The 17,010-nt window shown below is 42.3% G+C and overlaps 1 protein-coding gene across 1 annotated transcript in view; it reads left to right on the top strand.

The window, feature by feature from the left end:
* Positions 1–15,881, top strand: part of GAREM1 (GRB2 associated regulator of MAPK1 subtype 1) — a 197,644-nt gene extending 181,763 nt beyond the window's left edge. The window contains exons 5-6 of the mRNA XM_068237318.1: positions 6,224–6,390; positions 11,921–15,881. Coding sequence (XP_068093419.1) covers positions 6,224–6,390; positions 11,921–12,830 — 1,077 coding nt within the window. The 3' untranslated portion in view covers positions 12,831–15,881. The remainder of the gene's footprint in view (positions 1–6,223; positions 6,391–11,920) is intronic.
* Positions 15,882–17,010: the final 1,129 nt, after the last annotated feature.

Below are 17,010 nucleotides of genomic sequence, written 5' to 3'. Positions count from 1 at the left end.
CTATGTACACCCACATCTCCATCACCATGGCTGCTCTGACACAAGCGCTATTCACAAGCAATGATGCCTTAGTGCCAAGGGGCACCTGGGAGTGCAAATATGTTTGTGAGGTACATTTTTATGTGAGTGTATAATATGTAATGTCAATCAGCCTTAGTTCCTAACTGAAGGAACACTATGTTTTCAGCAGCACTTTTTCTTCCGTCTCCCTTGAGATGAGTTTGGGTGGAAACATAAGCTTCAAATTACAGGTAGCATACAGGGATTTATAATGTGTTCTCAACCCACCTCCCACACAGATGTCAGGAATCCGGGAAGAACAGCTACAACCAAAACACTCACACCTACACCTGCTTATGTAATATCGCTGACTGTCCTGGAAGTGGAGGATACGCCAGCATCACAAATGTGTAGGGATGGATTACTGGCAGAGTGAAGGCCATGCCATTATATATATATTTTTTAAATGCAAAGAAAAGCAAGCATTTTTTTCAGAGAAATGGCACAGGAGTGTATTACATTTCAGCTTCTGTATGAATAGTGTTCTTGTACTTTAGAATTCTGCGTTGGAGGAACTGGACAGGAATCAGTCAGGGAAGGTGCGGACATAAGGGGTAAAGAAATGGCTACTCTAAAACTGCATACAGATGCTCATTTTCTGTCCCACTTGAAGATTAGTAACCCTTTAGCAGCCAATTAATTTAGAGCCTTGCAAATTCTCAAAGGCAATTTATTTTAGCACATTTGTTTTTTCTTTGGTGGGTTTCCTAGCTTCTAATTAGTACTGCTGTAATATGTATTTCTGGCCACTTGTCACTAGGGGGCAGTGTGAGACAATAATAGAGGGCTTCTGTTTTCAGTTTCTATGTTTCCTGTTTGGAGATAGAGATCATAGCAAGCCAAATATTTACAGCACAACAGTTCTGCTGACTGAAAACAAAAGCAGTGCATTATCTTAAAGTGAGATAACTCGTTTGTGGCTGTTAACAGGTTAATTGGTTATTTGGGTGACTATTTTCAATAAGAAACTTTTACAGACCCAGTGCTTGGCTGATGTGTGGAGAGGTGAGGAGGAAACCATGGGATACATTTACACTTGTCAGTCCATTGGATCCGATGCAGTAAGCAAACCTCTTACTTAAGGCTCATACACACGTGCAACTTTTCCACTAAACCAATCCAATGATATGATCGACCACACAACCAAGCGGTTGCACAACTTGTATGTATCCACACACTAACCAACTGAACAATCAATTTGTTTGCATACTGTGCACGCAAGCAGAACGTCAGACTGCACGATATTGCCAGAATCAAAACAAGTCATTCAAACGACTTGTACACACGCGGCCAATTGCATGATATCGAGACCAACAGTCGTTTGACTTGATACGCCTGTTGGATCAGGCAAACCACCTGTTATCAGTGGCTCGCCTAGTCACACGCTGAACTATCGCCCAAAACCAAGTTTGGACGATAGTTGGGCGGAAAAGTTGCTTGTGCTTAAGAGCCTCTTAAGCCTGATACACTTTCAACTATGGTTGGCCAATCACTGACAAATGTTCCCACCTCCATGTAGTATCTGCACAATCTGTTCATAGTATAGATATTACATGGAGGTGATAAAATTGGTCAGTGATTGGCTAATCTTAATTGAAAGTGTGTAGCAGGCATTAGGGCGTGTACACATGAACAATGACTGTCACCTTTAGGGATCAGTACAGTACCTCATCCCTCAGGCGACAGGTGAGAATTGAGTGATGTAAAGACGTTTTGCTGGGATATAGCCAAGCAACACAGTCTCTAGATTTTACTTGTGAACTATCCATTTTCTGATGAGAGATCCATTTTTAATGTCATGCAACTAAGACCTGCGGTATACACTCACCTAAAGGATTATTAGTAACACTATACTAATACAGTGTTTGACCACCTTTCGCCTTCAGATTTCCCTGATTCTATGTGGCATTGATTCAACAAGGTGCTAAAAGCATTCTTTAGAAATGTTGGCTCATATTGGTTGGATAGCATCTTGCAGTTGATGGAGATTTGTGGGATGCACATCCAAGGCACGAAGCTCCTGTTCCATCACATCCCAAAGATGCTGTATTGGGTTGAAATCTGGTGACTCTGGGGGCCATTATAGTACAGTGAACTCATTGTCATGTTCAAGAAACCAATTTGAAATGATTCGAGCTTTGTGACATGGTGCATTATCCTGACAAGACAAGACAAATAACATTTATATTGCGCTTTTCTCCTTGCGGACTCTAAGCGCCAGAGCAGAGCAGCAGCCACTAGGGCGCGCTCTATTGGCAGTAGCAGTGTAAGGGAGACTTGCCAAAGGTCTCCTACTGAATTAGTGCTGGCTTACTGAACAGACAGAGCCGAGATTCGAACCCTGGTCTCCTGTGTCAGAGGCAGAGCCCTTAACCATTACACCATCAGCCAACTGCCATCCTGCTGGAAGTAGCCATCAGAGGGTAGGTACATGGTGGTCATGAAGGGATGGACATGGTCAGAAACAATGCTCAGGTAGCTCGTGGCATTTAAACAATGCCCGATTGGCACTAAGGGGCCTAAAGTGTGCCAAGAAAACATCCCCCACACAATTACACCACCACCACCAGCCTGCACAGTGGTAACAAAGCATGATGGATCCATGTTCTCATTCTGTTTACGCCAAATTCTGACTATCGAGACTCATCAGACCAGGCAACATTTTTCCAGTCTTCAACTGTCCAATTCTGGTGAGCTCATGCAAATTGTAGCCACTTTTTCTTATTTGTAGTGGAGATGAGTGGTACCCGGTGGGGTCTTCTGCTGTTGTAGCCCATCCACCTCAAGGTTGTGCGTGTTGTGGCTTCACAAATGCTTTGCTGCATACCTCGGTTGTAACAAGTGGTTATTTCAGTCAATGTTGCTCTTCTATCAACTTGAATCAGTCGGCCTATTCTCCTTTGACATCTAGCATCAACAAGGCATTTTCACCCACAGGACTGCCGCATACTGGATGTTTTTCACAACATTCTTTGTAAACCCTAGAAATGGTTGTGCGTGAAAATCCCAGGAACTGAGCAGATTGTGAAATACTCAGACTGGCCCGTCTGGCACCAACAACCATGCCACGCTCAAAATTGCTTAAATCACCTTTCTTTCCCATTCTGACATTCAGTTTGGAGTTCAGGAAATTGTCTTGACCAGGACCACACCCCAAATGCATTGAAGCAACTGCAATGTGATTGGTTGATTAGATAATTGCATTAATGAGAAATAAAACAGGTGTTCCTAATAATGCTTTAGGTAAGTGTATAAATACTATGACACCTATTCACACTGGGGCGATTTGCGTACGTTTACCGCCGATCACCGAATTGCAGGCACTTGCTAGCACTTTGAAGAGCGCTAGTGTACTTAAAAGTATATGGCAGTGACTCTACTGCAGCGATCGCCGGCGATTTGCGGTAAATGCAAATACAAAAATTGTGAAATTGTTCAGTGAAAAAGATGCAAAAAACGCAAAAAAAAAATCCCGTCGCAAAACGCTTGTGGGTTTGCTAGCGTTTTGTGATCCCCAGTGTGAATGGGGCCTTACTGCTTGTTAATGCCCAAGTGGTAAGCACTGACTTACTATACACTTAACGCTAATTTATACTTTTATTATGCCACATTTATGATGAGGCTTTCACATGTAAGCCAGTTTGACAGCTGCTGCGTGACACTCATCTGCTATGCAGAGGAACCTGCTTGAACAACCACTCATAGACTTGCTGGCACAAAGCCAGGAATGCCATTTCTAAAGTATTTAATTGATGTTTCAGTGAGATGACCTGCTGCAGACTAGGCTGTAATTAGAATCACAACCTTTAAACAGGAAACACAAAATAGCAGTGCCATGAATGTGGCTGACCTGTCAGGGCAAAATCAAAGGAACACATTGTGGAGATTATAGCAGTCGCTGAATAACATGCCATTCAGGTGTAATTATAATATATTTTATAATATGTTATGTAAGGTGCATATTCAAAATGCATTTTAAATAATCATGCACAGTTCAGGCTGTATGAAAGATAATCACTTTCAGATGAGACCACTATAATAGATAAGTCCACCTATATATATTCATCTTGGGTGGGCACAGCTGTGTTCTATTATCTGGGTTGTAGCTCTTAAGCTAGCCCCCAAGCACTCTATACATAGCAATTGATACGGTGCACCAAAACCTGCCAATGGCAGCTACAGAGTCAGAGGTGCAAGGAAGGGATGGGAAAGTTTGTTAATGATTACCACTATTCAAAGTATCAATAGAAGTGATTATTATGAGCACAGGACCAATAGAGAGCTAATACTGTAGTTGAGGGAGGGCCCTTCGGGGCCCCTCTGGCCCAAAGGCCCCGATGCGGTCGCTACCGCTGCACCCCCTATTGCTACGCCCCTGGTTGTGATTCTATCTCAACGCAGTGTGTATAGTGTGCAAGGAGCCGCAGAGCTCAGCATGTGAACGTACAGCATTAGCTACACCATAGTAAAACAGCATTATTTTATTTAGGCGTTGATCTTTACCATAAAAGAGTGATAGGCTGCAAATATCTAGAATGTTGTTATTGTAGTTACATTACACAAATAATGGTGCAAGTGGAGCAACCAATCCGTTTCAGCTTTTAACATGTACCTGAAGCATGGTAATATAAACATATCTATAATACCAACTGCAATTTACAACTTGTCTGTGTTTTTCCTCTTTTTGCACTGTAAGGGTTAATAGCCCAGGGCCATAAATTACTGTCTCTGCAGTGGGATGAAGTCCTACTGTAGTAATTCAAGAGCAGATACAAGACTAGTATGTCATAATTACTCTGTATGGGAGCTTATTAAACAAACTGAGAAGTAAAAGATGTCAAGACAGTAAGATCAATCCTTAAAAGAAATTGATAGGGCTGGAATGATTCAACAAGCAAAGCTGCACGGTACTGGTACTGATTGCTTTCCTCAAAATTGCCCCCCTCGGACTGTGGTGCATGCCTCAGAATTAGAAACCCCACTTATGACATACACTATTCAGTGCTCTATAAAGTGCTCTATAAAGTGCTGCATAAAATGTGTCAGTGGTGAGTAAATGTGTAATAAGACAATTTCTCTGCCTAAGAAGTAAAAGGATAGATTACTGTATACTTTTTTTTTTGTCTTTTTTTTTGGGGGGGGGGGGGGGGTTGTTGTTTGTTGTTTGTTTTTTTAAAGAGGAACTGCAGTGAAAATAATGTAATGAAAAAAGTGATTAATGTTTACAATAATTTATAAATGATTTAGTCAGTGATTGTCCTTTGTAAAATCTCTCCTCTCCCTGATTTACATTCTGACATTTATCACATGGCGACATCTTTACTGCTGGCAGGTGATGTCTGTGTAAGGAGATGCTGCTTTTTTATAGCTGTTATTTCCCACAATGCAACAAGGCTCCCACAGTGTGATGTCAGTACCTAGGTGCTGCCATCACACTGTAGGAGTGGTTTCACCACAATATCAGCCAATCAGAGCCCCCTGGTGATCTGTTTGAGAAAAGGTAAAGATTTCTCATAGGAAAGGGGGTATCAGCTACTGATTGGGATGAAGTTTAATCCTTAGTTACACATCCTTTTTAACTCTTCTAGCTGGAAATATCAGAATGGCATACTCTATCTCTGTCAGCTAGATTTGCAGATTTATGTCATGTACTGTAAATATTTTACTGTATGACAAACAATCTCTGTCATATTTTGTATATAGAGTAGGTAAAGTCAGTCACATACTAGCACAGCACAGCCTGTTTTTTTTTGTTTGTTTGTTGGTTTTTTAGCAGCACAGCGATTGTTTGATTGCCTATGGACAGAGCTAAGACAAAAAAAAGCTGCAAACAGCAAGTGTTCTGTCTTGTTGCAGTTGTTTAGCATAGATTCTGATTTCGCTGTCTGCTATACACAACCCCAATAAGGGAATGCTCTGAAAATAGTGTTGTGATCTGTAAGGATGTTCTGTGTCACTGCAGCTTTGTGTAACTATAAAACCATATTAAAAGCCATTTTCAGTTGATCTTTACAATGGTAGCGCAGAGTGAGCATATGAAAATTTCTGTTTAATGAGTCATTTGACTTAAAGCAGTTAAAAGATTTCTGCTTTGCCAATGCTATTCATTGCTTCAGTAAGTTATAAATATGTAATAATTTATTAATGATTATCTCCTATTTAGGTAAAAGAAGAATGCAGACTTCTGAATGCTCCACCTGTGCCTCCACGCAGTTCCAAACCATCGTCCCCCACCCCATCTGTTCCTCCAGCAACAGGAAAACTAACCCGGCAGCAAACACGTTCCCCCAGTCCTACGCTTTCCTACTATTCCTCAGGGCTGCACAGCATGTGAGTACGCTGGGCTCTACAGAAGCGGTCTCAGTCTCTCTCCCTGAGATTCTCTCCCCACTACTCGCTGTCTCTCTCACACGCTCTCTGTCTCCTTTTCTTTCTCTCACTGTCTCTCTCTCGCTCCTCTGAAGTTCAGTAGAACTGCTGAGATCTGCATTATAAAGTAAAGCTCAGCAAATAAAACTAGTGCAGGTGAATTGAAGCCTCTCTTTGAAGTCACTAGACTTGCATTAACAGCTAGCGAAGCAGCATGATCAGACTGTTCAGCCTGCAGAAAGTATATACCGTAATATAAAGGCTTTATAAGATCACCGGAATGTAAGGAAAAATGCTGATGTTAAAATAAGCCATTCTAGTTGTTTGAGGAAAAGTGCTTCTCTGTAGTGCTGTCTGCATGATTTCTCCTGATGATTTCAGGCAGCAGTTTGTGTATGAGCGGTGTGCAGATACACTGTTTTCCCCTTGTGTGTTCTGTCCTGTAGAGAGGGGAAGGGAGAGGACAGGTGACATGGAAGAGGAGGTCAGTGACTTCAGGGGATGTTTGTACACACTTTAATTTTATACTCCGGCCGATAAAAATGTTGTCTATATGTAGTATAATATGTAAGACATAAAAATGAGTCTAAGTACTGCATTTATAAAACTGGCACATCCCAAAAAGCAAATTAAAGTGTACCAGACACTCTCTCATACATAACTAAATGTACTTGTGTAAAGCTACAGGTCACGTTACTGTTGACTGTAGGCATAAGTTTCCTCCAATGCTAGTGCTTACATTAGTAATCCCGCATTATGGCTGCAGCAGGAAGAATCCTGTTCCTGCTCCTCCATAGGAAAGAACATGCTGCTCAGCAGTGAGTCCAGCAGCACATATGTTCAGTGATTGAGCCCTTTTCCATTTACAAAGGGACATGCATTTGCTGTGCTGCACAAATGTTGTAATTGTTTAATTCTAGTGTGTTCTCATCTATAGACCCTATGGCCCACTTTCTCAGCAGATCACAGGTCGCCCCTGTTGCCCACACTCAGCAGAGCACAGGTCGCCCCTGTTGCCCACACTCACAGCAGAGCAAAGGTCGCCCCTGTTGCCCACACTCTCAGCAGAGCAAAGGTCGCCCCTGTTGCCCACACTCTCAGCAGAGCACAGGTCGCCCCTGTTGCCCACACTCTCAGCAGAGCACAGGTCGGCCCTGTAGCCCCATCTTAGCAGATCACAGGTTGGCCCTGCAGCTTACTATCTCAGCAGATCACAGGTTGGCCCTGTAGCCTTCTCTCTCAGTAGAACACAGATCGGCCCTGTAGCCCGCTGTCTCAGCAGATCACAGTATAAACCTGAAGCCCACTGTCTCAGCACATCACAGTTTGGCCCTGTAGCCCACTGTCTCAGCAGGTTACAGAATGAACCTGTAGCCCCCTGTCTCAGTAGATCACAGGTTGGCCCGGTAGCTCACTTTCTCAGCACATCACAGGTCGCCCCTTTAGCCACGTCTCAGCAGGTCACAGGTCGGCCCTGTAGCTCACTGTCTCAGCACATCACAGGTTGGCCCTGTAGCTCACTGTCTCAGCACATCACAGGTTGGCCCTGTAGCTCACTGTCTCAGCAGATTACAGAATGAACCTGTAGCCCCCTGTCTCAGCAGGTCACAGGTCGGCCCTCTAGCTCACTGTCTCAGCAGATCCCAGGTCTACCCTATAGCCCCATCTCAGCACATCACAGGTCGGCCCTGTAGCTCACTGTCTCAGCACATCACAGGTCGGCCCTGTAGCTCACTGTCTCAGCACATCACAGGTCGGCCCTGTAGCTCACTGTCTCAGCAGATCACAGGTCTACCCTATAGCCCCATCTCAGCACATCACAGGTCGGCCCTGTAGCTCACTGTCTCAGCAGATTACAGAATGAACCTGTAGCCCCCTGTCTCAGCAGGTCACAGGTCAGCCCTGTAGCCCATTGTCTCTTCCTGAGACCATCAATACTTTAAAGGGAACCCGAGGTGAGAGGGATATGGAGGTTGCCATATTTATTTCCTTTTAAACAATACCAGTTGCCTGGCAGACCTCCTGATCCTGTGTCTCTAATAGGTTTAGCCATAGCCCCTGAATAAGCATATGCAGATCAGGTACTCTGACTCAGGTTTTACTGTATTAGCCATTTGCTTGTTTCAGGGTTTTGATTCAGACACTACATATGCCAGGCAACTGGCATTGTTTACAAGGACATAAACATGGCAGCCTCCATATCACTCTCACCTTGGGTTGCCTTTAAGGTATTGGGCAGAACATTAAAATTATGACTTCTCAAAATGTCCTATTTTTGAAGAATAGTTTGCCCATTGAAATCCCCAGCACCAGGTTTAGTGCTTGGCACAACATTTTTCAAGGCTTTATATGGAGGAATGTAAAAATAAGACTGGCCTATAAAATAATCTCAAGAATTAGGTATAATGGTGGGTTAGCTGCACCCAATGTTCAAAAATATTACAATCCATTTAGAGAGACCGGTAGACTGGCCTATAAAAGATCCAGATATTAAATGGGTTAATTTGGAACAAACTGATTGTGACTTGACTGCAGCTCTATCATGGAATCCCCAAGTAGAAAAGAATATTGCGCTCCAGCGAGTTGATGCATTGTCCAAGACCGTCTATCTGTTGCCAGACACACAGTGCAGCTCTTATATGGTTGAGGGTGGTGACAGATCTGAATGAAAATAGAGTAGAGGTGCCTAAACTCTCCCCTATGCTATCTAGGTTCTATGATCCATTAGTACGATCCTCCCTGGCCACAAGCGGGATACAGTGAGAAGCTTGGATAATAAGACAGGCTACAGTGATATGTGTTTTTATTTTTCACTCTTATGAATATAACTTGTATTTTAAGAATAAACCTTCTGAAGCTACTACACTATAGAGCGCTCTATTTTCATTCAGATCTATCATGGAATCTGGTCATCTTACATTAGCTTATTAAATAATCTACCCACCCACTGATTAAACCTATACTTCAAACATTGCAAGTGATTTAAAAATAGTCAGAAGCTATTTGCTTTTTTGCCCTAACTACTTTAGGTATCAATCCAGATTTTCCACCAGCCTTCTCCATTAATTGATTTAATCAGTTGAGTCTGGATCCCGACACCAGAATCCTACAGATTTTAGATAAAAAGAACATGGGCAACACCACTTAGGCCCTGTTCACACTTACTTCTGCATCATGTGCAGCCAGCGGGAGCAGACAGTATAATGTCTGCTCCGATGGTCCATAGTGATGCGGCTGGGGCAGATGCACCTCCCCATAACAGATCTGTTGTAGAGTAACAAGTGTTAAAGCGGACCCAAGCTAAACATTTTTTTAATTCAAAATATTTAGTTGCACCACTCTGTCACATACAAAGATAAATAAACACTCCTTCAAGCCTATGAGCATTTCAGTGCATGCTTTTCACCCTTCTCTTTGCATAACTAGGGTTATACAGGTGGCAGCCATTAGCAATTCCTCCTTTGCTGGACACCATCTACTCCACCAGTTTGCTGGAAAAATCCCGGCAATATGAAAGGAAGGGAGGGGTTCCTCCAATTAATGTAAAATATTTTATATTTGTCATCATGCAGCTGAAAAAAGGCTGCTATTTATTATTATAATTTCGAAAATAGATGTTATTTCTGAACTCTTGTATTTTTAATTTGGGTCCACTTTAACAGTTCCTATGTATAACATAGCAGCCATTCACTCTTCTCTTAGCAACGAGTGGAGAACAGACAAAAAATGTCCCTCCTTTGCTATAGTGGGAATCGTGCCTTAGGTGGAAGCATTGTACAAAAATTGGGGATGGATACGGATCCAAAGCTAAGTAAATAAAATACACGCTAATGACACTCGGATAAAATAAAGGTTTAAATATTTAGATTATTCTAGAAAGGGCTCAAACCCACTAGTAGCCTTTTCTAAGCGCTAGTTATTTGAAAAAGCTCTTGCTAATGAAATGCTATGCAGGATTTTTATAAAATCACATCACTCAAGTGGGATCACACCCATAGCGTTACATTAGCAAGAGCTTTTCCAATCACAAAGCGCTCAGAAAAGCACTCCTAGTGGGTTTCAGGCCAAAGGGGAAAAAAACCTTACATTATTTTCAACATTCATATTTCTTGGGGTCTCTGTTGTGTAGGACTCCACCTGTCTTTTGTCACAAATGGGAAAGGGACTTTGCAGAACAGGCAATTACAACTTATTCTATATAAGATATTTAGATGGTATTGGTACCCAGCCAAGATAAAGGGTGGGAGGGAAAATCATGGACATTTGTTGGTTATCTGTAGGATGCAATCCTTTAGGTGGACTTAAAGGGACTCAGAGATGAAACTAAGAAAATATTTTATACATACATGGGGCTTCTTCTAGCCCCATCCGCCTCAATCACTCCCACGCCGCCGTATTCCACTACCTGGAGCTACGAGAATCGGGTCCTGTCACTGACTTCATCAGAGCCAGCCTACGCAGGAGAAGTGCGCCCTCTACGTATCTCTCCAGCGGCTCCTGGAGAGATACGCAAACAGCGCACTTCTCTTACGCTAGACTGGCTCTGACTGACTGCAGTAGCGGGACCCGGTTCTCGTAGCTGCGGGCAGAGGAGGATGGCGGCGTGGGAGTGATCCAGGCGGATGGAGCTGGAAGAAGCCCCATATGTATGTATAAAATCTTTTGTTTCATCTCTGGTTCACTTTAAGTAAAATACTGTTTCTTTGGCAGAACCACAAGTACAGCTCATTGCACACATTATTTTAGTTAAGGGCCAGCTAGGTTTATTCATAGTTTGCAATTTTGTTTGAAGCCTTGGTGCATTATTGATCATGGCAACTTACAGCAAATTAAATATACATTGGCCACTAATATGCTATCATATAGACAGATGAGTGTGGTCAGCTGATGGTCTTGGAATGTTCAGCTTTCTTCCGGGCACTGGAAGCTGCAGATATATGCCTCAAGGATTATAGCGTTTAGAATACAAATCCATACATTTGTTGTTATACTGTTAAGAAAGAAAACTCTTCAAGCTGGGCGGTTTTCACACTATTCAAAAAATAATATCCAATTTTGCTCATTACTTTCTACATAAAAGAATAGAAAAGTCCACAAGTAAATGCATGGATAGGTCAGAATAACCAAACGAGGAGGTTTGGGCTGATTTACAGTGAGAGGATTTTCTTTGTGGATCTTAAAACTCACCATGTGTGGCATCTCCTGGGTTCATGTGCAACCTTAGTATTTAAGCCCCATATCCATTTGCAGGAAAGCCATGGCCTTTTGAATGGCAGAATCTTTTGACAAAGTCATTGATAGTTTTCTGAACGTGACTCCTGTTCCTTAACACCATTATTTTATACGTGATCCACATGTCAGCCTGTATAGTTAGGGGAATTCTATCTTTAGTACTGCAGATATAATATTTCACAAGAAGCAGCTGGTTTAAATAGAGACAGATGCAGACATTTTAAGTACTGTATTAAGACTTATTATCTCTTCTTTGCAGTGGTGTCGCAGAAAATGAAGTCACCCCTCCTTCTGACAATGCCCAGGTTTCCTGCTATCCTTGTAACTGGATCAAAAATGAGCCCAATGATCTGGAAAGCAAGTTACCTACCGGGACTTCACCATCTGAAATCCTTCCGACTCGCCTCTCCTGGCCAAACCGCTACTGTGGTGGGGCTGAAGGTATGAACGCAAATGATTTACTCATGGACCAATGCCGCAGTTATTACAGCTATCCTCGACAGAAAACCCCCGCCACACCAAAGAGAAATTTTCCATCTCCGTTTGATTTTAGCGTGGGGGATTCTTTGACAGGGTGTTCACAAGTAACACCAAATGAATTTACTGACATCACTGCTGGATGCCCAAAGTCTGCAAGCTACTCTTTGGAAAGCTGCACTGAGAAAATCCTACCTGATAACAGCACAAAACAAAGCATGTCCTGTCCAGCATTACCCCCACGGGCACCTAAGCCCAGTGATGTTAACGTTGCCCAAGAGCCACTCTCACTGTCTATGAAAATAGATGGAGCAGAGGAAGAATCACCGACTTGCTCACCAGACGTCTCAGAAGAACACTATTTAGCTAAAAAGGGCATGCAGGACATATTCTCTATCTCATACCCATTCTCATCGCCTCTGCACATGCAGCTAGCACCCAGGTCGTGTGGAGATGGCTCACCATGGCAACCTCCATCTGACTTATCAGGACTCTCTATTGAAGAAGTATCAAAGTCGCTTCGATTTATTGGTCTATCTGAAGATGTTGTGTCATTTTTTGTTTCAGAAAAAATTGACGGTAATTTACTTGTCCAACTAACGGAAGAGATTCTCTCAGAGGACTTCAAGTTAAGCAAACTGCAGGTTAAAAAAATCTTACAGTTCATTAATGGTTGGAGGCCTAAAATGTAGTTGTAAAAGTGTTACAAACGGTACTGAACAAAAAGCTATAGAAGAACTCGGCAGTAAGGCCGATATTCGTACAATCTGAAATTATTTTGCACTAAAAGAATAATGTTGGCTGTATATAGTCCTACAAAAAAAGAAGAAATTCTTACTATGCAGTGAAAGGTACGAGTTGTAGTTGTATCACTTAGTACTGTATGTCAATGCAAACATTTACGAGAACACTCACAGTGTGCCTTGCGCATCACTGAACACTCAGCCGCTGCTACAAACTATTTTAATATGTTAAAGGGAATTTTTAGTTTTTAAGCTTCGATGTTTAAAGATGTAATATATATTTTTAGTAGCCAAAGCTCACTAATGTAGTTACTTCTTTTTTTTTTTTAGAAAAAGAAGTTAAAAGGAACCTGTCAGGATAGAAATATGGGAGCAGCCTGATAGTTGAGCCTGGTTCTGTGGTCTGCCATGGTCTTATCCCTGGTGGTCGAGTGCTTTACCTTGAGCTTATCCATTTTTGTAGAGTTTAGTACCATGGTCTTATCTCTGATGGTGGAGCCTGTTACCATAGTCCTATCTCTGGTGGTTGAATGCTGTATCATGGTCTTATCCTTGGTGGTTGAGTGCTGTATCATGGTTTTATCCCTGATAGTTGAGCCTGGAACCATGGGTTTATCCCTGGTGGTTGAGTGATGTACTATGGGTTAAACCCTGATAGTTGAGTGCTGTACCATAGGCATATCCAGGTAATTGAGTTCTCTACCACGCTAGCCATGGGTAGAAGACCCATGTCTTGAGCAGCTTTAATTGAGTTAACTTCTAAAAAATATCAATCTCTCCACCTGCAAGATCTTGTGACAGCTCAGATCTCTCCATTAAATGTGGTTCCTAACAAAAATCCGAACTGTCTCCATCCTTGATAGAATCCTGAGTTGTCTGAAAACACTACTCTGCTTAGTTACTCAATGAAAGGTGTGATTTACCCCCAACCCTGGTCCCTATCCTTATTTCTCAATTTACTGATGCAATAGTGGAATTAGTTTACCAAGATTCTCCTGATCTGAAAAACATTGTAGAGCACAAGTGTCCATGCAAATCTAGACCATTTTGTTAAATGTCCATTACATGGAAAACATTTGTAGCTAGGTCAGGACATAGCAGAGTTCCTGGAAGATGAACAATTAAGCAGTTGTGCGGCTGTAAGCAGAGGCACGCATCTGCAATGAGAACCTTTATTAAATACAGGCTCTCATTGATTTATTCAAGTCAGTCTTAAGCCTTGTACAGAAGCTAGATGGTTACAATCTAGCATACGTACCTCAGCCCCCGATACTCCCAAGCAGACGAGTGCTGGGTAAGGCCTTTGTTCAGGCACCTTTTCACGTTTTCATGCAAAGCGCCGTCATCCTTTTGCCCCCATTCATAGCAACAGAACACTTGCCTAGCCTCTCGACTAGGGATGTATTTGTTCAAAACTTGGCCCCAGATTGCCACCAGAGGAGAGTCCTGATTGTTGTAGGCAATAGTAATTATGCATGTATATGCAACTTTACTGTGGGTGCGTGCATTTCACTGCAGTTACTCAAACTGCAATACGTTAAATCTCACTATGATTTGATATGAACAAGGTAACAATTGCAGTTTTGCCTCCAGTAGTCATGTTCAGGTTCTTGGTATTCTTCAGCTCAGGAGGACCTTGGCGAATCAGTTCCTGTTAGTACAGCATGATGACTAAGGGCTTGTCTACACTATGCAGTGCATGTGTTTAGTGTGCTTTCCTTGCAGTACTAAGGTCTTGAGTTCCAATCTCAGCAGGGGACACACTGCATGGAGTTTGTAAGTTATGCGTGTGATTCCTTTCCGTACTGTAGAGTCTTACCACAACATGCTATTGTTCACATTATTTGGCATCTTCGGTAACCTGACCCTAGTGTGCTTGTGTTTCTAGGAACATTGGATTGTGGATTGTCTTGTGGGCAGATGTGAATGGTGCCGTGTACTATGTTGGTGCTATATAAATATGGAGATAATAATTGAGTAATAATAGTGAGTCACGTCACCTAGAACAAATATTGCAGGTCAGGTTTAGCGACATTTCACTGGCTGACCTATCGCCTTAGTTGTAGATCTGTGACTGCAGCGGTAACACTAGTAAAAGACTGACATCCCTGAAGCTTACACCTTTAAAAAAAAAAAAACAAGTTGGTCATATCCGATTCTTATTGCTATCCTGACAGGTTCACTTTTAAATCTTTTTTTTTTTTTTTTCTCTCTCGCTCCTTAAAAAGCACTTAAATATATCCAGTTCCTGAGAAATGTTGGAATAGTCAGAGCATCCCAATAGATTTCCGTGCTTTTCCATTGGTGAGAAGTTAATGGTCCTGTGTGCTGAAGATCATATTTCATTCGCTCTCACGGATCTGTGTACCGATATACCATGTGGCGATATATCTTGGAGGAACATATGGAATTCTGCTCTCCTCAGTGCATACTCCTGTAAGAGACATCAGTGTACCACATGGCAAAAGTCAGACATGAAAACCAAACGTTATTGTGATATTGACACTTTATTTTTTTCTATTGCACTTAGTGGAGATTAAAAAACAACCGTAACAGTTATTGGTAGTGTTTATGCAATTAACATGCCTCAAGGTCTGTGACAGAGGTGAGGACCTCTTCTCTTGTTTAGGCCTGTTTCTTGACCAGTGTTTGTGGCTCTCTACTGCCCTCTGCAGTTGGCTACAGACACCGCTCATTGGTGTGGCCTTCACCCATGAATTCCGGTCCTTCTGAAGGATGGCTATATTCTGAAGACTGTTTTTGTTTTGTTTTTATTCCAGCTCACATTTAAAGGACTAATCCCTTATGGTGAAGTGCTGTTTTTAAGGTGTAGCTACTTTTAATTCCTATTTTTCTGAATAAAACGCTACATGTTACTCCCTGAACAAATCCACAGATTGAGAGGCAGACGACTCCCAAGTTGTGGTCCAGCTATAGACATTCATATACCATGTTTTATGTATATAAATATGTATAATATATAAAGTTATTTTCACTCAGTATGTGTGTAAATGTATTTTCTTGCTCTAAAGGGTTATGTAGTGCTGCTATGGAATTACTGTGAAATGTACGAAATAATTTATTTTGCAAAGTACAAAAGGGGAGGGGGGTTGTACCCGGAGACTGTTTTGGCTCATGCAGGTTCTGGAAAGGGTGGGGGTTGTATGGTGAAAGGAAAAAGGGAGGAAAATGTCCAAGAGCCAAGAGCAAAGGCTGCTATACTACTGTGCCACCAGTCGCACTTCGCAATCATCTGTTATCCTTAAGATACTAAAAACGGGGGGCAAAGGTTCAGCAGTGATGACCTAGTTCTTCTTGAATGAAAGAAACCAGTGGTGATGGCTGACGCTGCTGAGGGTCCCGATTGCTAGCATCTGGCAGTGCTGGCCAGGGTGTTCCTCAAGGTGCAGTAGTGTTCATTTCTGTGGTGGGCCCCGACTCCAGGGCAGAATTCGTCAGGGCTGGTCAAGATAATCTATCTGACACAGAAGCATCAGATAACGGCAGCCCTTACTTCCGGAGTAGCGACTAGCATCATGGAAGGGCTGAACCAAAGGTGTCCCTGCTGCGGTGGAGCAGCAGCAGCCGATGGATGGATGGAGTCGGCGTCCAGCGAGGCTAAAAGTGTTCCGATCAGCGCAGTGTCCTATGCCCATCTGGCAAACAGAGATGGTGAATGAGATGGCGATAATTCCAGACTGCATGCAAATTGAATGCAGCTTGTAATAGGGCAAGTTAAATGCATTTCTTGTTGATTTTGATTTGCCCGTTTCAAGTTACATACAATTGGCATGCAAATCCAAATTAGTTGCATCTCATTGACAAATAGTAAATATTTACAGTCTGCTGTCAGTCTGAATGTGAGGAGGTTTTAGCAAGCTCAGCTTTCCACTCAAGGAATCTATATACACATAATCCGATGTGAGCAGGTAGGCTGTTCTATATTCACTGACCTGCTTAATTAGAGGTTTGGGAAGGGAGTGGTGTGTGTCAGAGACCAGAACACATCATTCGTGTACAGCAATTTATAGAGAATAATTACATGGTGTAAATGAAAACTACATTTCATAATAATTCATGCAAAGTGGTAATTCTGCCAATTGGACTTCAGCAGCAGCTATGTAGCTAA

Source organism: Hyperolius riggenbachi, chromosome 5 (genome assembly GCF_040937935.1).
Source record: "Hyperolius riggenbachi isolate aHypRig1 chromosome 5, aHypRig1.pri, whole genome shotgun sequence".
NCBI classification, from domain to species: Eukaryota; Metazoa; Chordata; class Amphibia; order Anura; family Hyperoliidae; genus Hyperolius; species Hyperolius riggenbachi.
This window is presented reverse-complemented; position numbering and strand designations above follow the sequence as displayed.